The sequence below is a fragment of the Rhinolophus sinicus genome, linkage group LG02, assembly GCF_036562045.2.
Source record: "Rhinolophus sinicus isolate RSC01 linkage group LG02, ASM3656204v1, whole genome shotgun sequence".
Classification (NCBI taxonomy): Eukaryota; Metazoa; Chordata; class Mammalia; order Chiroptera; family Rhinolophidae; genus Rhinolophus; species Rhinolophus sinicus.
The window spans coordinates 104,262,736-104,289,284 of record NC_133752.1 but is presented as its reverse complement, the minus strand read 5'-3'; the positions used below and the strand labels follow the sequence as shown (position 1 = coordinate 104,289,284).

Genomic DNA, 26,549 nt, shown 5'->3' with positions numbered 1-26,549 from the left:
AATCCTGGGCCATGAGCCCATGGCAGATAGTGGGGCTGTGCAAGTATCCTTGCGGAACAACTTGAAAAGTCCACTGCCGCCCGTCCTAAGTAAAAGCAAACTGCTCTTGACACTTGGGTGCAATGTCAATGGAGAAAAAAGCATTGACCAAGTCCACTACATAGTGATACGTTCCCAGGCGGACAGTCAGACGATCCATTACATCATGTATTGAAGGCACCGCAGCGTGCAAGGGTGGCGTCACCTTATTTAACTCCCTATAGTCCACAGTCATTCGCCAGTTCCCATCTGGCTTCTTGACAGGCCATACTGGGGAGTTAAAGGGACTGTGCATTGGCCTCACAATATGTGCCTTCTCCAATTCCAATATTGTACGACCCATCTCCTCCTGCCCTCCTGGCAGGTGGTACTGTCGCACTGTAACCACGCGCTAGGGCTGTGGCAACACTTGAGGAGGGTGGTGAGCATGCCTGCGTGTCACCGCTTTCACCACCCGGATCCGGAAATGGAACTCTCCTACCGATGTCTGTAAGCTGAGGCGATGCAGCACGTCCACCCCTAGAATATACTCCAGAATGGGGGAGACATAAACCCTATAGGTACGAGGGGGAAGCCTTCCTATACCCAGTGGTAACAAAACAGCTTTTACAGTCACAGTCTTTTCCCCGTAGCCATCAATGCAGATTGCTGGTCCGGGGAACAGTTCTGGGTTCCCATAAACGAGACTGCAGTCTGCGCCAGTGTCAACTAGAGCCAAAACCCTCTGTACATTCGAAGGGGACCAATGTATGGACAGTTCCACGTGGGGCCTCCGGTCCCTGCTCATCCCCTCTGACCGGGTACCTTGGCCCCACCCCTAATCAAGCTGAAAGGAGTCGGCCTCAAGTGGCTGCATGAAGTCCTGGAGGGACACGGGTTGATCTTTCCCAGACTTCTCCTTTAGGCTTCTCTGGAATTGCCGTTCCGGACGCAACTGTTTCCAAAGTTCCAACAAGAGTGCATTGGGTTGTCGGTCTATTTTTTCCCAATCGACCTCTGCTTCCATGAGATCACACCACATCTGTGTGCATGTTACTCTCTGAGGCCCGCGACCTTGCCCCTTTACTTTTGATTTGGGCCTCCAGGTCTCAACTGTGCGGACCTCCTGTCTTAACTTCCTTTGGCTCCAGCTTTCAACATCCCCTAGGGTGGCCATGGCAGTTGTAACTTCATGGATCTGTCGCCCCACATAGGGTGTAAGAATGGCAACCAAGGATCCAAAAGCACTCGCAGGTGCAGTCTCCAAAACCAGATCTCTCATGCTGGCTGTAAAAAGCTCGTCATCCGGCCCCCGCATATTAAGGTTGAAAATAGCATGTCTCATACCCATTTCACCGATGATTTGAGTAAGTTCTGTATATGACTGCCATTGACTCACAGTGTCTGGCAGCTCGCCAGCCTGTCCCCATACTGTGCGTACCGCAGCAGTGAGCCACGCCATTAGAGAATGGTTGCCCTGGTTGTGGGCCAACCTATGGCAGTTTTGTAACCTTTGTCGCAGGGACGATGCACTGTCACGAAGGCTAGCTTTTCCATCTCGCCTGGGGAGCAGAGAATGCTGTCTGCTCCCTCATCCCATAAACGTAGTAGCCAAGCCGAGACTGGCTTTCCAGGGTGCTGTTGGTACTGCCTCCCCAGCTCCTGCAACTCAGTGGGAGTGTAAGAGGTGTAGGTTGTGAACTCAGTCACAGCTGGGTTGCCGGCAGCAACAGTCCCGGGGCCCAAAGATTGCTCACGTTTTACCTTTTGCTTCAAGATTGGCTGGGCTTGGGGGTTGGGAGCTACATTGTCTCCACTTGCTTCCTCCGCCTCTGCCTCAAAGTCTCCACCTTGGGGCCCCTGTTCTAACAGGCAGACGTGGGCTTCCAGCGCTTCCAACCGGGACACCTGGTCAGGCACCTGGGCCATTTCATTAAGCGCATTTTCCGTGTTGAGACTCAAGGCTGTGAGGAACATCCAGCCCACGCGGCCGGCTGTAGCCTTCTCCTCCTCCGGCAACCGCTCAGCCAGAGCCTGCAGGGCCCTCTCCCCGCTGGCTGGAGAGCCGTCCATGTCCTCCCACCCCTCCTTGGGGGTCCAACTCCTGAGAACAGTGGCCACCGGACACCACACACTGTGTGGGGGCCACCTGTCCTCCTGCCCAGAGTCAGATGCCATTCCTACCTGGTCGGGATCCTGCACACCGTGCCAGGTGTCTGAGTGGGTGGAGGCCTCGGTGTAAGATGTCCACAACCCTCAGAACCTACAGCATCAGCAGCCTACCAAAAAGCTGGTGATGCCTGCTATGGCCAACAGGGTGGCAGGCCATCTGGAGGCTCGAGAGGACCACCAATTCACCTAGGGGTCACGTCTCTCCCAGGCAGACTGTGCTCCCCGTCTCTGGCGCAGCTGCCATGGGCTTCCTAAGACTAAGTTTTCACATGCACAAACTGCTCCACCATCCTTCGGAGAGCTTTGGCAGGTGCCATACCCTGCTCACTGCGCCATTTGTCGTGCGAGGCGGCCTGTGGGCTCTCTAGCCCCGTTCCCCACATAAGAACGCAGGATATGGCGAGGCCAAAAAGGAACACCCATGGAGCCATAGGTAGGGGAGTCATACCACTATAGTCTAACTGGAGGATGGATTCACACAACTTGCAACCTGCTGTCCACTTCTCTGCCTGCCAACCAACCAACTTGACTCTCCACTTGATTCCCCAACCAGCGCAGCCCTGGCTATTATATCAGGGGCTAATTGCTAACTGGTTACAGCTGATGGCCAACTAGCCACAGCTGACGGCCATCTACTACCCGGGCCAGCACCTTTCCACACAAGGCTGAGAGCCTGGAAACTGCTCTCTGGGCCTCTGTCCCCACACACCCATTTTAGCTATTCTTTTTTGTAATTTCATTTAAAAAATCTAGTTCTTGGAACTTGTGTTCAAGTCAAGGCTTACAATTTCGAACTGCACAATTTCAAACTAGAATTGTGTGTGACTCTTCAAAGGGTCCCTAGCTCTCAGAAAAGAGCAGCTATTCTATCAAATAGCTTCTCCTTCCTCCTTCAGTGAAAATGTGAAATCATTTTCATCTACAGAATAATTTCCTTCCATTAACCTGCCGTGTTCTCTCTCTCTCTCTCTCTCTCTCTCTCTCTCTCTCTCTCCCTCTCTCCGTCTCTCCCTCTTTTCCTCCCTCCTGTCTTTCCTCTGTTTATTTGAGAAGAAACCTATGTAAGTATATTGGCTCACTGTAGTTGACCAGCAGGAAGAATGGTGACCAACTTCAGAGGAAACACAAGAGGAACTGGACTTACTTGCTGGTCTGTACTGAGTTATCTGATGAGCAGCTCTCATGTGTTTAAAAAAAACCCCACAAAACAACAGAGTAGTCAACTCCCATCTTTGGTAGAGTCAGGCATCCCTCCATTTGAGGCATGGGAGTTGGCTCAGGGGTTCTTACGGATGTTTTCTCAGCCTGTATATGGCGACCCAAAGGGCACCCCTCCCTCAGGGGAGACAGAGCAAACGGAATGCTATCATGACTCTTTCTCAGGGAACACCCTTTCAAATATCAGCTCTAAATAGACTCTAAATCTTAAACCTCATGTGGGGGCAGAGCCCCAGAAAGTAGTTTACAGGCTCTCAGCCTCACGTGGAGGGGTGCTGGCTCAGGTAGTAGATGGCCGTCAGCTGTGGCTGATTGGCCATCAGCTGTAGCCAGTTAGCCAATTAGCCGCTAATATAACTGCCGCGGCTACGAAGGAGAGCCGAGGAGAGTGGAGGAGAGTGAAAGAGAGTCGTCGGTGGGTTGCAGACAAAAGGGACAGCAGGTCGCATGTCCAGTGAACCCAGCCTCCAGTGAGACCGTAGTGGTATGACTCCCCTACCTATGGCTCTGTGGTGTTCCTTTTTGGCCTCACCATATCCTGCGTTCTTGTATGGGGAGCGGGAGCAGAGACCCCGCAGGCTTCCCCGCACGACACCTCATCTCTTTTTTGTCAAAGGTATTTTTTGAGCCTTCCTATAGAACTAGATATTTCATTTATAGCCTTGAACATACTTACTTGCCCATCTGCCAGGGGAAATGCCCTGTAGTGCAATCTGCCCTGTTGAAATATCTAGACTAGAGAGTGGGATCTTGCTTCTTGGTAAGAATAACGCATAAAGAAAAACAACTGGTTCCAGACAGTTTGTGGGCTAATTATTTTGAAAGACATTACGTGCCTAGGAAGTGCACCACCTTATCTTTGGGTCATAAGAAAAGGAGGAAATACTGTTTATCCCTAGGATGGAGAGAAATGTTTCTTCCAGGCTCTGTTCCATTTTTGGACACCAGCGGATGGGCAAGGCTACCACAATAAACTAGCCAAGGCTGCTGCAATAGGTCACAGAGCTGAGATGTGGGAGAAGTCCATGCCACAGCCAGCAGCCTCTCTCTCTCTCTGAGTCACTCTCCCTTCTCACTTTGAAAAATATGGTAAAGATACATTAACCCAACAAAGCAGTGCCAACCACAGAAGATTCTCAGTTATAGGGTCTCAGACCCTGCTATCGGGTCAAGGGCAGTTGAGCCTCCTTAGCTGGTTCCTTGACATGGTAAAAATAAAACCAAATTCAAAACCAAAACACCACACAAAGCAAGGGGAACATGTGGTTGAGCTAGTTAACTGCCTGTTGTCATAACAACCGATTTTTGACCCACATTGGCATATGAACAGTGAAAGTGTTTTGTTACTGTTATGGGGGGTGTCGTATGTGCTGCAAAAATGAGTAAGACCCGTGGAGGGGAAGTTCACCCCCATGGAGAAGTCATGCATGGTGCTGAGGCCAGTGAGAAAAGGTCAGAAAATTTCTCAGGTTTTCTTTCACTGAATTAGATTCAAGGCAACTGCAGTGGGAAACGTCAATTCCAGCTTAGCCACAATTCTGATAACTGTTTGAAAGCAGTAGCAATGCAGCTGATTCTTCCTCGTGGAGTGGTGAATTTGGTGACCCTTATACCTGTTTGCTAAGCTGCTCCCTGAGACACTCTGGGCTCAGCCAAGCCTCAAATGGCTTGTATGGTTTCTTGGACATAAAAATGTGAGACATGAGAACCTTTGATACTACTGTTCCATGTTGCTACTGGGGAAACCAACACCACAGCGCAAGCCACGGCAATACTTAACGGCAGGTCACAGACCAAATAACGCTGTGGTCACAGCTCCTCCTCCAGTGCCTTCTACGTGCCAGGTGCCACACTCTGATGATACTGCATGGTGGGTATTGGGACCTTTTGGCAAATGAGAAAACTGTGTAACTTGGTCCAAAGTCTCAGGGATTGTGATTTAAATAGAGAGTTTTCAGTTCCTTCTACCCATCTGCTTGCAGCAAGCTCCAGGGACACAGGAAGATGACATTTCCCCGCCCTCCTGTGTCGGGGTGGAACCACCCATCTGGCTCCTAGTGGTTTTGCCACTGGAATGTGGCCAGGGTTGAGGTGGGCCAGTACAGGCCTGCCCACGTCGAGCCACAGGACTTTTTATGCCATCTCTTCCCGATTTGTGAGACCAGGAACATACGACTCTTCAGGTGGTGGCACCCCTGGGGTGGATCATGGCTCAGGAGAGGTAAGGTTGCTTTGTGAGTTAGCATCTGATTTAGGGTTGCCAGACCTCGAAAATGAAAATACAGGGCACACCCAAGTAAATCTGAATTTCAGATCAACAACAAATCTTTCCTTAGTATAAGTATGTTCCATGCACTATCTGGGACATGCTTCCACTAAAACAGTGTTCTTTGTCGATCTGGGATTCAAATCGAATTGCATATTATCAGGTAGGATATTGTGATTCATGAGGTATTTGCTCTTCATCCACAGTTCCTGGTTCACAGGTCCCCAAACCCTTGGAATGTCAAGAGGGATAAAGGCGGGGGCAGCCGGATGGCTCAGTTGGTGAGTGCGAGCTCTCAACAAGGTTGTTGGTTCAATTCCCGCATGGGATGGCGGGCTGTGCCCCCTGCAACTAAGATTAAAAACGGCACTGGACTTGGAGCTGAGCTGCACCCTCCACAAGTAGATTGAAGGACAACTACTTGGAGCTGATAGGCCCTGGAGAAACACACTGTCCCCCAATAAAATTTATAAAACAAACAAACAAACAAACAAACAAAGGAGCGATAAAGGCCTCTTTTAATGTGTTAATGAGGTGTCTTTGGACCCCGCCCAACAGTGGGGGCTGGATGCCAGGAAAACTGACATGTGATTACAAGATTGGAAATTTCAGTCTCATCTCCCCCACCCGCCTCTAGGGAGGGGACGGGGTTGGAGGTTGAGTTCAATCACCAATGGCCAACGACTAAGGCGATCACACCTCTGTAACTCCATAAAACTCATGAGTACAGCTCATGGCCCTTTTACGAAACTTCAAATGAGGAACCAGAATGCTTCCTAAGCTCCTTCATTTGGGACCTCACCTTATGTGTCTCTTCAACTGGCTGTTGATTTGTATCCTTTAATGTCATTTGTAATAAATGGTACTGTAATGAGTAAATGGGTTCCTGAGTTCAGTGAGCTATTCTAATAAATAAATTGAACCTGAGAAGGAGGTTATGGGAATCTCTGACATATAGCCAGTCAGTTGGTCAGAAGTACCCTTGTGACTGGCACCCTGAGCTGGAGGGGGTTGGAGCCTGGGCTTGAGGCTGACGTCTGAGAGAGAGAGAGAGAGAATTAGGTGAATGGGCAGTCTTGTGGGACTGAACCCCTAACCTGTGGAATGAGTCTATCTCCTGGTAGATAGTGTCAGAATTAAGTGGGATTCCTAGATACTCTGCTGGTGTCTGAGAATTGTTTATTGGTGTGGGGGAACCCCACCCCCAAGTTCGAACTGGGTCCGGGAACCCTATTCATCTGGCCACCCCAATCTCAGTATATCATTGCTGTTGACTCTGTTCAGAAAGCTCTTTCCCACCATCTCCACAAATCGAAATTATTTCCATCCTTCAAGTCCCACTTCGCCCAGGAAGCTGTCTCCTACAGTCCTTCCCGTGCAGCTTTTTCATGGCCCTTAGCCCACTGGTCCCGTCATAGTCACAGGACAAGTCTTGCTCTTCTATTAGACCAGATTCTGGAAGGTAGAGACAGATTCTTTGTCTTCCTCACCTATACTCCATTCATTCAGCAGGTATCTCCAGAGGGCTTACATTGTACCAAGCACAAACAGACACGGATACTGATTTTGTGGATTTTACAGTTTTGGAGGAAAGACAGGCATTATTCCAGCAATCATGACCAGTTATGCGAAGGAGTCTTCAAGTGCTATGAGAGAATTTATCGGGAAGGGCCGGCCTTTAGATGGGTCAGGGAAGGCTGCTCTGGGGGAGTGACATTCAGGGACCAGGACGAATAGGAGTAAACCACATGGCAAAGCAAGAAGAGAAATTTCCAGGAAGACGCTGTGGTAGAAGAAAATTTGGTTTGAGGAACTAAAAGAAGGTCTGTGACATGAAGTGTGACCTAGAGAGAGATCTCTACACAAGGCACAGGCAGGGCTGGGCCGTGCAGACTTGGAGGCAGTCTTACACTAGATTTCATCCCAGTTGATGGGTGATGAGCCAGGGATGCACAGGATCTAATCTAGTATCCGCTTTCTCAGGCTGCTGTTTGAGAATTACACGAAGGGGAGGACATTAGAGTAATTCAGGCAGGAGTGGTAGAGTCTAGGTTTGAGAAGGGCTCATACAGTATTTCTGGTCCCATCTGCTGTTCCACAACTTTGCCGCCCCCCCACCTCCATGAAGAGGTGGTGTCTACTTCCTTCTTCTTAAACCTAAACCAGGGTGAGAGTTCTTGGGCGGCCTTGACAAATGGGATGTGGGGAGTGACACTGCCTGACTCTCAGAGCTAGGTAAGAAGGTGACTGGCTTCTGCCTGCCTGCCCCTCTCTTTTCCTCCCCTTTGGACGCTCACCCTCGGGACCCCACCTCCACCTGTGAAGAAGCGCACACCAGCCCCCGTGGAGAGACTCCTGAGAGGAGCCCCTGTGAAGACCTCAGGCTCCAAACAAGAGCAGTATCAGCTGACTGCCAGACACGATGGAGACCCCGGTCACTGGAGCAGACAGTCACCTGTTGTGCAGTGTCGCATTTCCCAACCCACAGAACCCATGAGCGGGATGCATGGTTGTTTTACACCCTTAAATTCTGGGGTAGATATTACACAGCCACCACACCTGGAACACGAGGAGAGCAGCCGGAACTTATGTAGTGGCAGCGGACTTGCAGACAGGTGGATCCACGTGAGATGCAGAAAGGAAATAATAAAACTAACAAGATGTAGTCCTGAAAGGGCCAGAAAACTCAGTTACGAAGTTCTAAGGCCCAGATGCAATACGTTTTAAAATGTCTTTCTTTACACTTTCAATAACGCCTGCATTTCATCTTGAGCGTGGCTTTGTTCATTTTGTTGAATAACTGGATCCCTGTTAAAATGCAGGTAACTCAGGGGTTCTTAAATTTGAATTTTTTTCATTTATTAACATCTTGGCACGGATAAAGATTGAACTAAGTTTTCTTTTTGATAAAGAAAATGGAGGCACCTGAGGGTAAAGGGGGGATGTCACCAAGGAAGATGCCGGAAGGTGCCTGTAAGTACTTTGGGGGAAGTCCTTCCTCTCAGTCTCGCTGCTGTTAATGGTGATGGTTTCCATTCAGCTTGGACAAGAGTCTGCTGGTGCCACTGCTGTTAATGACGCCAATGGGGAATGTTCATGGTGTGGCAGGCATCACGCACAAGCCCAGAAGGAAGTGCCATCTCACCCCTTTTACAGGAACCTGAGAGCAGGGAGTTGAAGCAACTACCACAGGGTCACGGCGCTGGCAAGCAGGAGCGAGGGGACCCACGCCCGGGTCACCCAGGCCCGGGGGACCCACGACCGCTGTCTCCACAGGTCGCCTCCTGTCCCTCACAATCTCACGTCTTAGTAAGTGGGCTGCTCTCTGGGGCTGTAAAACTTGCTACAGGCATGTGGTAGAGACCCTAAATGTCCCCAACTTCATTTCTAGGGTCGCGTGGTAAGCTGTGGCCAATGGGACACAAATGGAAATCATACACAGGCCTTCTTTATTTTTTAATTTTTTTAAGTTTTATTGGGGAATATTGGGGAACAGTGTGTTTTTCCAGGGCCCGTCAGCTCCAAGTCATTGTCCTTCAATCTAGTTGTGGAGGGCGCAGCTCAGCTCCAAGCTCAGTTGCCGTTTTCAATCTTTAGTTGCAGGGGGCGCAGCCCACCATCCCATGTGGGAACAGGCAACCTTGTTGCTGAGAGCTCGTGCTCTAACCCACTGAGCCATCCGGCCGCCCCCAGGCCTTCTTTAAAAAGGGGTGTGACATCTTCTTTGCCCTTGCCCCCTTCACAGGGCTGGTGAGCCATCCTGGACCTCACAGAAGAAGGCCCCGAGCTCAGCAAGGCAGAACCACCAGAAGGAGCCTGGCTCACTGACCTAACTCACCCCAGGTTGGTTTTGCCCAGGCTCTCACGTGGGAGGGTAACAGACTTGCGTTTATGCCACCTCTATTTTGGGTCTTAGCTCTAGGATCCGAATTTATATCCTAACAAATGTAGGCAACACAGGAGGTGTAAATAGACTGGTATGGAAGCTCTGAGAAGGAACAATTACATGTGCAAATATTTCTATTGCTCTCCTGTCCCACCCCCGTGAATGCGTGTGTGCGCGTGTGTGGGAGGTGGGCGTTTTGAGAAAACACGGCAACTACACTAATGGTGCAGGTAACCATTTCCCTTTGCTTTGAGGGTGTATGTTTTTCCTCATTTGCAGACCCTCTTACTGAGTAATTTCTGTTTCCATCTAACATTAAATGATAAAATTGCATTAGCCAAGGGTGGGAAGGGTGTGAGAGACCCAGCGGCTGTGCCCGAGGGCAGGGTCATCCACAAGCTGGGTTTGTTCCTGGGTCTTTCGTGCTCGTCTGAATCTCAGCTGACTGGACTTTCAGCAAAAGGGGGAAAATAAAGCCCATGCAGCCTCCTGTAGCTGGCTCAGAGGAAAGCTCTTCAACTCTGAGAGCTTCTTTGAAGTTATCACAGACTGTAATCAACACAGAAGTACCCGACCCCACCCACGTGTGCCTCCTGACCCCTAGCATTTAGATATTCGCCTTGTGTTTGTCCATATGTGTTCAAAAGAGACTTTTTATAAAAGGAGATACATAGGAGGTTAGTCCTGCAATGCTGTAGTCTGGTTTTCTTTTTACTTATAAATGTATACTAACAATTTTACAGTTACTATCTCAATTTTGTGTAGAGCTGATTAAATCAATATGAAAAAGACTTTTACAAATCAACAAGTCAAAAGATAATTCAAGAGATCGATTTCACAAATGGTCCTAACCGAGGACCTGTACCCACTGTGCCCTGTCACACTGATGGGATGGGAGTGTCCGCACAAACAGCAGAGAGCAGAAAAGCACTTGTCTTTCTCTTTCCCCTGCCACGGTCATGAAAATAAGCCTGGACCAGCCTGAGGGAGGAGGGCACCATGCGAAGCACAGCCAACTTCTTCCTAAGTCGCCAATTCGAGGGACCCACCAACTGACCACAGATGCATGAGGGACCACAGCCACCCTCTGAGCTCAGCTAGCACCAGCAACACCACCGGCTGGCCTGCAGACTCTTAGAAATAATTATCAGTGGTTGTTTTAAGCCACTGAGTTTCAGGGTAGTTTGCTAATAGGTAATAGCTGACTAATACAGATAAAAATGGCCAACAACCAGATCTAAAGATCTTCAATCTGACTCATAACTGAAGAAATACAACTAAAGCAACGAGGTATTACACCTCATATAACACGCAGCTTTGGTGAGGGAGCAGACGGTCAGCACTTTATCCGCGGTGGACTTTGGAGGCGTCCTGGCGACCACGTCTGGTGGGTGTGTGGCGCTGCAGTCCAATCCAACCTCCTTTTTATGGGGTTTGCTATATTGCAGAAGCAGTAAAGTAATAACCGCACTTGCCAGGCTTCCTCAGGGTGAGGTTTCCGCACAGGAGCTGGATCCTGCTAACTGGCTGAGTGTGCAGAGGACGCGCTCCTGCTGGCAAACACTGCGGGTCCACAGGACACTGACAGCCACGCCTGCTGCCTGCCCTCCACTGGGGAAGTCTCTGGTGCCATGCGAAGCCGCTGCACAGGAGTTCATTAGCATGGCTCCCTTCGCTCTGTGTCGCCCCCGGGAGCATGGAGGAGCCTTTCGAGCCTGGGAAGGAGGAAGGAGCGATGAGCCCACAGGAGGCTGGCTGATGGGCGCGCACTCATGCTGATGTGTTCAGGCCAGACAAGGCACAGCGGCAAACCTGGGTGGCTGACAAGGCCATTGTTCCCCAGTGCCTTTCTCAGGAATGCCGAGGCCTGTCTGCACGGTACCGTGAATTGCCTTTCTCAGGGATGCCGTAAACGCTTCATGAGACACCTCCATCACCACGCCAAGCAAATCTTCCCGTACTTCTACCTCAAATTTTCTCAATAAAAATCCCATCATCTTTCAGATTGGCTCTTGACCCCCTCCACATCCTTGCTGGCTCGTGAAAGCCACTTTAAAAAATCAGAAGACCACCAAATATACACAACATTGTTATTCATTACTGTAGAAAATGTAGCACATGTCCTACCAACTGTATACCCTCCAAATACTGATGTTCCATGGTACGGGGTGGGCCCCCTGGAACCCTTATCTCCATCCTCTCTCCTTTTCCACATGTGCCTCCTACACCTGGAGCTCAGCCTCTCCCAACTGCCTGCCGGCCCTGCTCCATCAATGAGCCTTTGCTGTCACTGCTTTGCTCTCCTCCCACTGCTGGGTCCTCCTCCCTGTCTGCAAGCACTACGCTCTCACCCTCTCTGCAAAAACCTACCCCGTCAAGCCACCTTCTTAGCTCTTTCTTCTTCTTCACCACTCGATACAGCCAGAGCGCCGGCCACGTCTCCCACCCCTCGCTGAGCGCGAGCTGCCCCGACCAGATCATAGAGCCTTTCTTCAGTCCTCACTCCCATCCTTGCTTTCAGACGAATTTGACAAAGCTCCACAGATTATCAACGTCTGTCTTAACAAAGAAAACAACAACATACAATAAACACAGACAATAATATGATGGTGTACTAGAGTGCAATTGAAAGTTCACAAAGTTTTGAAAAGCAGTAGGATATGCTTGCAACACGAAGTTAGGGAAAAACTGCATATAGAAGTATCACCTCGACTATATACATTTAAAAAAACTAGGAGGAAATATGAGGGGAAACTTCTGAGTAGTAGAATTACAGGTTATTTTTGTTTTCTCCTCTAATTGTTCTGTATTTTACAATGAGCCTTAAAAAAATCCGGGCAGACAAAAAGGGACATTTCTTTGGCCTGCCACCTGCTGGTGAATTTTAGTAACACCACAGTGAAGTTGAATTTAGTGCCTGCCCCTCCCTTTCTCATCTGAGCTCCCTCCACAGACAGCTGTTGTATTTTTTCAATATGAGTTTCGTAATCTCTTTTCGATTTTGCAATCATTTTCCTAAGTTTGTCTTGTAATTACTTTCTTGTGTAATTTATTTTGGTAATGTATGTCAGGTCCTAGCTGTCTTCAGATGTTTACACATCTCACTAGGGTGTGCCCCTTCCCAGGCGTCAGCCCCATCAATGTCAGTCACTGTGGAACAGTCACTGTGGATGAGGACCAGCCAAAAGCCCCGTGAAGGAAAACTCAGGAAGAAGATGCCAGGAACGTGTCCTCGCAGGTGACAAAAACGCGCTTCCGGAAAGCGGGAGTGATTGGTAATGAACTGCAAGGATCAGTAACTTGAAGGCTCCAACTCTATTACCTGACTGAGTGAGCAGGAGTCATTGGGAAGCTGGTAGAAGTCCGCAGGGTGGCAGCGAGGAAGGGCACCGCAGCGGGCCGGGCAGGGCCTCGGAGTTCCGGGGACCAAGTGTACCCAAAGAAGTCTGGGTGAGAAAGGCTGCTTCAGATGGAGTAACTGGGAGGGGCTGCATCGTGCAACAGCCAAGGGAGGAAATGAAACCTAGGTGAGACGCGTGGCAGTTTGTAGGATACACAGGGTACCTCTGTTTTCGAACATAATCCGTTCCAGAAGACCGATCGAGTTCTGAAACGTTTGAAAACAGCCAACAGCTAGGCCTCAGGATCTCGTACTCAGTGGAAGCCACATGACATGTTCGACTTCCGAGGCATGTTCGGAAGCCGAAGCACTTACTTCCGGGTTTATGGCGTTCATAAACCGAAACGTTTGTCAACGGAGATGTTCGAAAACTGAGGTATTACTGTACTAAGTGCTCGAGGAACACGAATCCTTACTGCATATAGTAGTCATTTCAAACCTTACTATGTGCCAGGCCCGTAGACACAGAAGTAAATGAAAGACAAAGCCCTGCTCAAGGGGCTGACATTCCAGTGGGGGACACAGGCAAGAAACAAATAACTCAGAATGGATAGTATAGTCGATAGTGGTAAATGTGAGGAGGAAAAAGAAACTAGAGAAAGAAGATATAAAATGCTGACATAGGAGATAAAATTGGCCTGGCAGAGAAGGTGACCTTTTTTAAGAAGTGAGGAAAGCAGGGAATTAGAAGTAGGGAACACTAGTGACTACCACTCGTGTGGTTAGCATCCTTCACACGCTCGTATTAGTTAGATCATTATATGACCCCTACCACTTTGGCCACACTTGACTTTATCATCAGCCATCTCGGGAACTCCTGGGAACATGGAACCTGACATTCCCTCGTCGCTGCGGACTGCCAAGCTCGTACAAGCTGGAAAGGCAGAGGCAAAGCTGCAGACGTGAATGGGTCTCGCACGGAGTCTCTGAGAATAAAAAGCTGCTTTGCGTGCACGCTGAGGGGAAGAGGCGGCCAGACTCATCTCCAGCACCAGACTCATCTTCCGTCCCGCCTGCACATGTGGCCGTGCATGTAACAGGGCCATCTTCAGACCCAAAGGGCAGCGACACAAAGCATTCCACAGCCACAGGAAAATGGTAACTGCAGCTTGAATTAGCGCAGCTGCACAGAGCGTGTGACTCAGAGGTCACAAGACAGAATTATGTGTGTTTCTACCAGACACCTACTTGGTTGTTACAGAGAGGACTCAGCCAGCACCTCTGGGAATGCTGGAGAAGAACTGCAAGGTCTTGCTGTTCTAACCCACCCAGCATGACGCTGAGAACAGCTGCGTGTGTGATCAGCTTTTACTGGATGACACTGAACAAGGGGAGCAGGTCTTTTTGTGATGGATGCACACGATCTTTTAACAGACTCACTTGGACTAATAACTATCCTTTGCAATTCAGAGAAAATAACCAAAAAAAGAAAAAAGAAAAAGAATCCAAATGCCTGAGGACTCATCCTATCTTAAATCTGTTTAAATTGCTGCAAAGTTTTTTGAAGTTACAATATCAAGGGTTCATTCCTTTATGATCACAGGCTTCGGGGGCAGATGGCAGGGGACAGGAAATGTGACCTGCAGGCTTTAACAACAAACCCTATTCCTCAACTGAAGTAATAGAAAAGTTTTGAAAATATCTCAGATACATTTTTTATGTGTATTTATTAGGTGAAGAGAGCCAATACAGAACTTGTCTAATAAAAAAAATAATCACTTCAGGATCAAAACAGCTTAAACAGCAGGGCTTAGAATACAGAATTTATAATTAATTCCTTATAAGTGTCTGTTTAAATAAGACAGATTATAAGCACTTATTTCCTGGCTAGAAAACCAAAAGCTAAACCCATGGTCAAGAAATGCCTAAGAAAAAAAAAGTAAATAGGACGATTATTTATGATTTATGGCTCAAGCTAATAGCAATTTCTTCTAGTTTTAACATGATCGTTGCCTCACCACATAATATTTACTATAAAACATCTCATGTATCATACAAATATATACATATGTGTACTACATTACATTTACGCACACCACATGCTTCTCTAGGAGCCGACACTGCCGCACAAAGGTCCTGGAAGTCCGCTTGCAGGGTGCAAAGAGTGCAGTGCGCAGGTGAAGGAGAGTCTAAGCGCGTTTAGGAGCCCAGGGGCCCGTCCTCCCACCCGGAAGCCAGCGTCCATCTCCTCTGGGAATCCTCAGCTGGAGTGGAGAGTGCGAGGTGGGGGGTGCGGCAGAGGACACGGGCTAGCCACCATCTCACCGGACCCAGTGACGACTCAAGCAGCAGGATATAAGTCACCAGGAGTCTCACCGCCTTTGTTCAGAAACACCCTCACGTCCTCATGCTGCAGCTGAAGCACTGAAGGATGTCTGTGCTCCGTGTGAGCTGCTGAGCCAGGGTGCCCGTGATGTCTGGAGAGTCCCTTAGCCCAGACCGCAGAAGAAACTCGACACAAGCCACGTGCTGACCCGCGCAGGCCAGGTGCAGGGCTGAGCAGAGACACAAGTCACACGAACTGAATGCATGACCCCCAAAGCAACACTGACATGGCAAATAGGCTACTCCTAACCAAAATACGGATTCTCCAATGACACGGATTTTGTATTTCCTTAATCCAGCTACGTGACTCTGCCTGTGCTAGATCAAAACATTTTCCCTTTTCACCTGGAAATGGTTTAAAATAACAAGACCAACTGGAGAGTATTCAGAAGACTTGTCTAAAGCAACAAAGCAAGTCAATCAGAAAAAAAAGAGCCTTTAATTGGTACAGAAAACATTTTCAAAATTTTATGTGTAAGTAAAAATTCTTACCATGTGTAAGTAAAAATCTGTGTAAGTAAAAAATCTCACCATGAATAAGAATGATATGACAAAGACAAAAACGGCCGACAAATCTTCCCACTCGGTTAGAAGTTAGCGCTGTGGGACCCTGGCTCTGCTCCCGTCTTAGGAGCGTCTGTGTCCCTGGACTCAGCGGCTGTGACCTGCAGCCCTGGGGTGAGCACTCAGTCATCTGTGGGGCTCTGAAGCATCACACAGCGTCCACCAAACCCCTGGGGTGGCCACTGACGTGCAGATTGTCACTGCGGTTTGCTCTAGAGTCCAAGTCTAAAGAATTATCTGTGGAAATGTCTTCTGAGCCCTACATTTAGAAAATTGTAGTGATTACAGTTTCCGAATACACTTCAAAGCAAGAGGCCCTAGGAAGAATCTACGCAATGCCTGGACAGCTGGCGGCATCATGGGTGAAGATACAAAGTGCTTTAATGTCACATACAGTGTGGTTTAAAATAATAAAAATAATAACAGAAGTAATAATCAGTAGTAATCATCACACTGCCATGGTAACAGCAATAATTCTACAGCTTTGTAAACAGAGGTGTTATTTTAAGGAAAAGTTGCTGAGCTACTAGAGGAATAACATTAACACCAATGTTTTTAAAAACCCACATATTGTTTACTTTCTTTTACTAATAATTTCCAGGCACATATACAAAGAGGTCGTACCTGATCGGTTTCTTTCATCTTTAGAGTTGAGGTCAGCACCCAAAGTTACTAGTGTCTGAACTGTGCTCACATGTCCTTCCTGAGGGTTGAAATAAACTCGTTATCACTTGTGACAAGGACCTTTAAACACAAACTCTACTGCACGTTAGGTCCTTTTTCTAAAATACTCAACTGCTAAATCTGATTTTCATATCTAAAGGAAAACTTGTCAGCTCATCCTCAAATTTCAGTATAAATCATTAAAGACAGGTTTTGGTGATGTTCAGTTATTAACAGATGATCAGTTTTGTAGGCCAAATTATCGACTAAGACAGTTGGGTTTCCTTCGGTGTAAGGAGTATACATATTGCGATTTACACAGAACACACGATTCCAAATGCTCCCAAGCAAACATACTCTTTGCTAAAATCTTTAGATAAAGTAGAAAAGATGGGACCCTCTCCTGGATGGCAATCTCATCACAGCTGGCTTTATCATTCATGAGGCAATTTATAGACTTTCTGTCCAGATAGCTAGCTCATTAGTACGTGCTGAGGCTAAAATCAAGGCTGTAAATTCAGTCTTCCTATGGGTAGACCCACCAGCTTTATTCCCCCGTGGCCATAGATCATAATCTTAGCCCACCCCCATCTATCTATCCACTGTATCATAGGGGAATGCAAGTAGGAGAGTGTAGTTCACCAGAAACATTCCTGTTGCTAGAAAAACAAGTAAAGGCAGTAGCCAATCACATTAAAGATAATACACAAAAGCCTCCTAGCCTTTAAAATGGGAGGATGTAAACAGCTACGTTTTTAGTGGAAACTTTTTGCATGTCTTAAATATTTTACACATTGGAGAGCCCAGTAAATGCAATTTCCTTGCCTCAGTTAAAGAAATTTTAACTTCTGAAATCTACTGTTAAAGAAGGAGAGCTAGAAATTTAATACAATGCATTTTTAAGGCTTCAACATCATTCTTGAAGACAAAAAAGGGTGGGAGGAAACATAAAGCCTAGGCATTACATGGAGTAAAGGGTATTTTCAGTTTTTACCTAGCAACAAAGACAGGTGTCTATTTAAAGGACACAGGGCTTCAGAACCATGAACATTTCAGGAGTGTGTCATGGGCAATTTCTTTCTTCCACAGAGATGGAGCCAAAGAAACAGGACTATGGAGATCGTCCTCAGTGGCGTAAGTCAAACCCACGGAAGCAGGGACACCCTTCGGAGAACAAACCTTAGCTGCATAATGAAGTGCTGTGAGGTGGGTGGATGTTGTTCTCACATCTACATCAACGCCAAGTTCAGAGACCAAGAAGCGGACGGCTTCACTCTGCCCAGTGACTGCGGCCTTGTGTACAGCCTGGGCCCCCAGGGAATCCTCAGCAGAAACACAAGCCTAGCAGATTGGGGAGAGACAGGAACAATAAGCAGCAGAGAAACCTGCGCCCATGGACCTTCTGACATTTGGGCTAAATTCTGTTGTTTATGTACATTTTTTCTGGACAGATACTATATAACTTTTGCCAGATTTTTTTTTTTAAACTTTTATTTATGTAAGTGTGTCTTTCCAGAACCCATCAGCCACAAAGTAGTTGTTTCAATCTAGTTGTGGAGGGCGCAGCTCACAGTGGCCCATGTGGGGTTGGAACCAGCAACCTTGTTCTTAAGAGCACCGCACTCTAACCAACTGAGCTAACCAGCCGCCCGCCAGATTCTTAAATGACTCTCTAAACAAACAAACAAAATGTTTAAGATTCAATGCTCTACACTAAGTGAGCTCAGTGGGGACAGTTTGCTGTTATTACTATAAAACAGCTACTGGTTATTGAATACTTACTTTGCTAACTGCTTTATGTACATTATATTAATCCTTAGAGTAAACCTCTGAAAAATTTAAATTTATTGCCATTTTACAGATAGGAACACTGATGCTTAAAGAGGTTGAGGGGGTTCCACAGGGGGAGCATGGCAGCACTGGGATTTTAACCCAGGATCCGAAAAACTATAATTTCTGTTTATCCTATGACCAAAAACTTGTAGGAAGAACCAAAGGAACGAACTCACACCATTGCTGTACCTTATGTTTTTCGAGGAGCAGCCTGGCTATGTTGATGTGTCCACACTGAATCGCATCCATAAAGGGTGTGAGGCCACACTTATCTCTGCAGTCTGGTTCATATTGACAGCTAGAACCCAAACCCAAAATAACAGAGTTGAGAAAAGCCACCGCTTCAAATCCAATCGACATTTGACTCTTGACCACCTGCAGTAGGTGACATGCTAACAAATGGTCTGTGAAAACCTGGAGCGCTCGCCCTCTTTTCTCCCAGCTCAGTATCAGAATTTAGCTTTCCCCCAGGAAATTTGCTCCTCCTCTAACCTTCACCAGACCATTTTATAGACCATCATCTCTCCAGCTTCTCATGCCAGAAGCCCTGAAGTCACCCCATAGCCTTCAAAACCGATCTATGACCAAAACCTGTCAATTCTGCATTCAAAATATTTTTAAAAACTGTATCTTCCTTTCCGTCTCTGCTTTCACACATTAAGACCAAGTCAATAGACAATAGCTTTTTAATTTTTTCTTCTCACCTTGGAACCTGCCTTGCTAATAGTCACACCTACCAGAATAATCTTTTCACCATGTAGTTTGGGTATGGTCGCTGTCGTTCAAAACCTTTAACTAAGTACTTCGCCAAAACAAAGGACAAAATCCAAAACCTTAACATGACCTGCAGTGGTCAGCATAATATGGCACCAACTTACCCCTCCAAGTTTCTCCCGCCGACATGCTTTGTGCTTACCGCAACCCACCTTCTTTCCGGTCCTACTTCCACCCTGCCCCATCTTCTTCTGTTCCTACCTTCCTCATGGTCCTACCTGTCCCAGGGTTATCGGTTCTACTTCCCACCTAGCCTGTCTTCATCCGTTCCTACCTTTCTCACAGTCCTACCTTTCCCACCTTGTCAGTTCTAACTTCTACCTGTCCTACCTCTTTCTTGGTCCTACCTGTCCTCCCAACCTCCACCTGTCCTGCCTTCTTCCGTTCCTACCTTCCTCGTTGTCCTGCCTCTCTTTCTTCAAGGTCTTACCTGTCTTCTCATCTTCCTAGTCCCACCACCTCCTTGCATTATCTTCTGTTCCTAACTTCCTCACGGTCCTACCTTTCCCACCTTCTTCTCTGTTCGACCACTTCCCTGTCCTACTTTCCTCCCGGTTCTACTTGTCCTGCTTTCTTGTCAGTCCTACCTCCCACCTGTCCTACGTTCGTCAGGGTCCTACCTTCTTCCTGTTCTTCCTTCTCCATACTACATTTTCCATTCCTACCTTCTTCTGCTCTTTCATTTACCCAGCTCTTTGTTGCTTTTGCATTTGCTGATCTTCTCTTCGTGGAACATTCTCTCCATTCTTCGCTTGCCAAACTACAACTCATCCTTCAAATCACAGCTTCAGCGTGACCGCATTGAGGCCTGTCTTCTCTCCTGCACTAACAGTGCCTTTGCTTCCACATACCACTGTGTACTGTTTCTCTGTAGTATTACAGGTTTTCCCGCCATCTGAAAGTAGAGCATTCCTATGAGAACTTTTGTAAGCCAAATTGATGTAAAGGGAAGAGTATCTCCAGTTTTCTGAAAGTTCGTGTTACACATGCCACTTAACCTTTATGAATGACCTATATTAGTACAGCAACAGCTTTTTTTTGTAAAATCAAAAATCCTCTTTGGAGTTTTTCGGTTAGTGAAAACAGGTACTAATGTAGCTCTTGCGTATAAGGGCAATAATGCAAACTTTCAGAAAGTGAGGGTATCTGTATTACAATTTATAATTTTATGATATTTATTTCTATGATTGTCTATATTAGACTTCCACACTAGCCTACACGCTGTTAGGGAAAGGACTGTTTTGCTTATCACCTAGCACCTAACGCCATAGAAGGTACTTTAAAAATGTTTATTCAACGACTGATTATAATTTTGTAGACAACCAAGTAAGTTTCAATTTGCAGTAGCAAGCCCTACACATAAACAAGGCGTTCAGGGCACTACATTAAGCCTCCGCTCTTCTTACTATCAATCGTCTCCTCAGGTAATCTCTTTTACACTTACGGATTCAATCACTACATCTATGCTGATGAAGCCCACATTTGTACATCTCCTTTGGACTTCATATCTGTATCTGCCCCCTTGCTGTCTTTACTTGGATGTCTCACAGGTACACGCAACTCCAGGTGTCCAAACGTGAAACTGTCATCTTCTCCCACAAAACTTGCTCCTCTTCCGCTGTTTGGTACCTCAGTAGATGACACCAGCACCATCACCTGTTGCTTAAGCGAGACCATCCTTCTCCCTCATTCCCTTTATCAAATTATTCATCTAGATCTGTTGATTTCATTTAAGCATCTCCAAGTCTTTTTCTTCATATCTACAGTCAGCTTCTTAGTCCAGCTACCATGATTTCTCTGCTGTCTAACTACAATAGTCTCCCAATAGCTTCCACAGCACCTACTCTTGTTCCCCCTCCAATCCATTCTCTCTTTTACAACCAGAGGATCTTTGAAAAATGCACATTACCCATGCCCCTCTTAAAACCCTTCAATGGCATCTTATATGCTTAGAATAAAATCTAAAATCCTTCCCATGGTCTACAATGTCCCTCCCACCTGATCGAAATCTGGCGTCCCTCTCCCGCCTCACCTCGCACGATTCTCCCCCTCACTCCAGGCTTCTGCACATATTAGCTTCTTTCAGTTTCTTAATGCACTATGCTTTCTCCGGTTCTTAGTATTCACAGGCACTGTCACCTCTGCTGGAATGCCCCGTGCCTCCACTCTCAGCCTCCTTCAGGTATAGCTTAGATATCACTGGGGCTGAGATGCCTTACTTCTTGGCCAACTTGGGTCTTCCTGTCACATGCCCCTGTAGGGATCCTGCAGTTCCTTGTAACACACACCAGACTCACACGATTTGTGTAGAGTCTGAATTCCATGAGGGGGAAACTACACTGTCTTGTTTCTGTTGTAGCCCCTGCACCTGGTACAGGTCATATTAGGCATTGAATGAACAGATGAATATTTGCTAAATGAATAGACAAATGGATGATTTCCTCTCCTGTTGGTTAGCTATTTTTGTTTTATGTGCTTTGAATTATCTGCTTCTGTCCTTTTTTCATTTCTCTTTTGGTACCTTTGCTTCTCTCTGAACAGTTTGTCTGAGCTCCTTATGTAGCATCGACATTAACTCCGTCATAATTAGCAAATATTTTCCTCAATTTGCTGTTTTGTTCTTACCTCTGAAGAAGCACCTTTACTGCATCTAAACAGCCATGCATTGCTGGGAGAAGAGAGTTGAGAATTAGAGCTTTTTAATGCATATATAAAATGCTTCTTTCCTCCTGACACCTATCTCTGCCCCATCTTTTTAGCAATGACTTATAGGAAGAAGTAATTTAATTAGGTACACTAATAAAAATTTAGCTGGATAAGTGGTAAAGAAGGATGGTTTTACTGAACAGGACAGAGCCAACACTGATTGTCTCGTCATTATGAGCACTTTTATGGCAAATGTTTAATCCTGAATTTAACTCCTGACTTTTATGCTGCAAATCCCTAGGGCCAGTCTGCTTTTGCCCAAGAAATGTAAAATATTTTAATACTAATTTATTACAAAATAACCAGGAATTCAATTCTACTAAAAATAACTATAGTCGATAATAAAGATTTTGACTATCTGTTCCCCACTATTTTGTGTAAATGGCTGGGTGATATTTCTTCAGAAGAGCAGGAGAGCTAGTCAAACTTTGTGAGCAGAGAAATATTTTCTACTCACTTGCAAAGTTTTAAAAAGGATTCCTTGGTCCCTAACTGCCCACTGTGGCTACAATAACTGTATGCATATTTCCTAAACTATATCATGTCATAGGTGTTGATTTTTAGAGAACTAAAAGCCCTGTATTCTAATTCAATGTACTATCTAGAAGGCTAAAGATTATTTTCTAAATGTCTTGATCTGGACTGTTGAGCTCCTTAATATCCATTTCATCTTATGCCATAGCACTTTTGCTTTTTACTAATTTAAAATAATTTATGAACAAATAATTCAGAGTTAAGGATAATTACTCCGAATAATGACAACCGTACCCCATGTTTAACATTATCACTAGATAAGTAAAATATACTCAGGCCCAGGTATCCAGGTATTTAATTGTGTGTGTGTGTGTGTGTGTGTGTGTGTGTGTGTGTGTGTATACACGAAATAGCTTACCCCAAATCATTAATGTAGGAGAAGAGAAAGATCAGAGTCACCTCCTTTGATATTAATGTAGTTCACTCCCATAGTTGCGGATACAAGTCGGTATATATATCTATACACACACACACACACACAAAACATCTCTTTTCCTCTTGCCTTTAATAATGATAACGGGAAAATGATCATGAAAATAGCAGCAGCCAGTTCTGTGCTCAGGATGTGTCGAGCGCTGTGCTAAGGAACTGATACACATCTGGCTTCTTAAACCCTGTAACAACCTTGTGATATGGACATTATTGCTGTCATTATCTTGCTGATAAGGAAACTGGCTCTAGAGACTACGGTCTTTGCCCAAGGTCAAAGACAGTGAAAAACAGAACCAGCTTACCATCTAACTAGCTAGGGAGGGTAAGACAGATATGCATGAAAAGTGAACTAACACAAGAAAGAATACATGTTAAGTGTCAACTGACATTAGCTTAAACTAAGTGTATGCCCAAATACCCCAGAGCTGCTCCTATTCCCTGCCCTCCGTGCCCTGTGGGGAACTCGACGGAGCTCTTCAGGGCTGGGGCAGCAGGCCGCACACGCACGCCTGCCTCCCTGCATGGCTTTGGCCCATACCTGCTGTGTGCAGAGGCGTTCTGCCAATTTTGCTCTCTGTCTTCCAGGCAGCTGGGCAAACGGTGAGCAAATACTGGAGAATGGAAGGGTCACCTTCTCGGCTGGCAATGTGGAAGCTATTCCAGCCATCTTTGTTCTTCAGAAGCGGATTGGCACCATGTTCCACAAGGACCTGGATCACCTCGAGATTCTTCTTCGTGCAAGCCATCATCAGAGGAGTCCTAAGGTGAAACAGGACAAGCTGTCAGATGAAAGGGCATTGGAACTGTGCAACGGGGTCTTCAGAAAAGTGCACATCCTCAGCAGAGACAGAAATCCTAGAAGCCTCAGGGGTCTAGGAAGCAGGAAAACAGCTTTGACTGGCATCTTCTCTGCCTGCTGTGAGGACCCTGGGTGAAATAACAAAGGGAAAATGATTGTGATGTAGGCATACTTATCAAAGGTGGGTAATGAGGAGGCAAAGCTGCTTCTGAGCTAGTTTATAGTATGGTACCGAATTGGGAGAGAGCTAATCCAAACCATAAACAGTTTTCTTGAAGAATGTTTGCATAAGAGGTACTCTGGACTTACCCCATTCACTTCAGTCAGAAACCACTTCTGAATTAAATTGTGCTGAAAAGGAGTTTAAAAGGAGTATTTGACACGGTGCCTAGCCATAAGAAGCAGCACACGTTGGTGAAGCAAATGAAAAGTGTGATTAGTTTCTCAACTGACTTGTGTCCACAACTATAGGAGTGAACTATATTAATATCAAGGGAGGTGACTCTGATTTTCCTCTTCTTCTACATTAATGATGTGGGATAAGCCATTTCGCTTCCATGAGCTTCTGATTTCTCATCTGCAAAATGAGGGCGCTCCAACTCCTGAAAAGCAGGGGTAGGTCTTGTTTTCCTCCTATTTCCTAGGGTTAGAACCCATGTCTGGCACATAGTGGGAGCTCACTGTACTTGGATGACCTCTAAGGCCTCACTGAGGACCTATCTTCTAAGATTGCTATGATATCAATTACCAACACTTTTCTTTTTGTAATGTAATAATGATACTGAATGAGAAATTAAGAGGGACAAACCCAGATAAATGAAGGTTGGAATCTTCAAGAAGGGCTTCACAGGGGGAATGAATCTCGAGCAAGGCAGGATGATTGGAAAAGCAGGGAAGATATTTCAGAAAGCCAAAAAGGTGAGAATAGGCAAAAATGTCTCACTGTGACATCTCCCAAATACATAATCAAATGAACCTTGTCCTTTGCTTTTTAGGAACCTATTTCTTTATTCACAAAATTGCTGAGTATTGGGGTCTTTGACTCTTGGAACTGTCTTTATATCAATTTATCAGCAGTACAAGAGAATCAGTCTTGTGCTTAGTCACAGCCAAAGTGCAACCCTCAAAACACAACCAAGCCTCCTCCCCTCTTCAGTAGGCAAGATGCATTTTAACTGCTGTGTATAGCTGTCTGCTGTGTTCCTTATTTATATCACATCAGGAATTACTTGCAGGGAGGAACTTCATTATGTTATGAATCTTAAGACGTTCAGAACCTCTAAGGAACCTGACATAGTGAGTACTGAAAACAAGGTCGACCTCACAAAACGGAATTGGTGTGTGTGATGGTACTGATGAGTAACTTGGCTGTGGAGGTGGTTATACAAGGCTACTCGTGATAAATTCTGACAGCGCGACACACACAAGTGTATATATAATCTGGAGAAATGTGAATAAGCATACTTTGCCTGTAGCAATGCCAATTTCTTAGTTTTGTTATTGTACTGTAACTGTGTAAGATGTTAACTTTGGTGGAGACCCGGGGAAGGGGACATGGGATTTCCCTGAACATTTCTTTGCAACTTACTGTGAACCTGTAACTATTTAAAAAAAAAAAAAAAAGTTAGAACAATGCCATTGGTGAAGTAATCATTTAACTTGATGTCCACAGAAGAACTTCGCTTTCTGGGGCTCATGTTACATGTAGTACAGACAATTCATTGTTTGAATGATTATACTGTTTGATCATACTCTCTTCTGTGCTTTATAAAGGGAAGCAACTACCTAGACCGGTTAACCCCTAAGGGTAGGAACAATGTGCCCTAAGGAGAAGGCTGAGAAGCTTTGCTGCAGGGGCAAAGTACATGGGAACCTATGATTCTGCGGAGAAGGGGGGCAAGGGTGTTTTTCTGGAACTCCCTCCACCTACCAGTCGGCCTTCTTCAGGCAGTCGACCGCAGCTCCACGGCCGAGCAGGTACAGCACGCAGTCCCGGTGGCCCATGGAGGCAGCTTCGTGCAGAGGCCGCTTGTAGTCTCGGTTGGCGGCCTCGATGTCCATGTCACAGGCCTCGGCCAGATAGGCCAGGACGTCCCGACGCCCGTGACGGGCGGCGCAGTGCAGGAGGGTGTCCCCGGCCGGCCCCCGGCAGCCGGCGCGCCCGGCCCCCTGCAGCTCCTCCTGCAGGGCGCACAGCTGCCCTTCTTGCACCAGCCTACAGAGCCGCCGCGGGTCCCCGGGCGCCACCATGGCCACCGGGGCCGAGAGGGGCATCAGAGCCCCCAACACTGCTCTGCTCCGGGTGAGCGTACTGGGCCCCGCCACGGGACGGCCCCGCGCCCAGCCTGGCAGGGGGAGAGGCCGCGCTTCCCTACGCGGCGCGTGGTAAGTCCACCCACGAACAACTCGCCTCGCGGGTCGGGGCGAACGCGCGCTCCGGGAGTGGGTGTAGCAGTGCTCGCGGGCGTGCGGCTCGTTTCATTTTGCGGCGAAACACTAGGTAGTGAGGGAGCTGCCTTCGAACCCACCCGGAGGGGCGACCACCGCCGGGGCCCACGCCCACTCCGCGCCGCAGCAGGACCCGCCCCGGCTCTGTCTGCGGCCAGAGGAGGCCAGCGCGAGACCCGCTCAGGTGAGCTGCTCCTTCACCGGTGTCGTCACGCCCGCGTAGACACTGGTAAAGGAGCCCGCCGGGAGCCGCTGCCCGTGTCTTCACCAGGGGGCCGAGGCCCTCCTGGATGGCTGAGGCCCCGCGCGTCCCGACCCACCGCTCCTCCCAGACCCAGCTGCAACCAGCCCCCGCCCCGCCGCGTCCGCTCCTTGGGTTCCCGGGAGCTCGAAGGAACTCTGGGAAAGTTTCCACTCGCCTCCTCACCCTAGCGGAAGCACGGGCGGGGCGGGGCCGCTAGCGATGGCCGCGCCCCTTCCGGGCGCGCGTTGCGCTTGGCCGCAGGAGCTG

The 26,549-nt window shown here is 47.3% G+C and overlaps 1 protein-coding gene across 1 annotated transcript; it reads right to left on the bottom strand.

Moving 5' to 3' along the window:
* Nucleotides 1–14,608: 14,608 nt before the first annotated feature.
* Nucleotides 14,609–26,478, bottom strand: ANKRD16 (ankyrin repeat domain 16). Its single transcript, XM_019738242.2, has 7 exons — nucleotides 25,521–26,478; nucleotides 23,330–23,550; nucleotides 21,745–21,787; nucleotides 18,535–18,643; nucleotides 17,692–17,853; nucleotides 16,474–16,552; nucleotides 14,609–15,455 (listed from the first exon to the last, which is right to left on the bottom strand). The coding sequence occupies exons 1-7, from the start codon at nucleotides 25,862–25,864 to the stop codon at nucleotides 15,298–15,300; spliced, it is 1,116 nt and encodes a 371-aa protein (XP_019593801.2). The 5' UTR covers nucleotides 25,865–26,478; the 3' UTR covers nucleotides 14,609–15,297.
* Nucleotides 26,479–26,549: the final 71 nt, after the last annotated feature.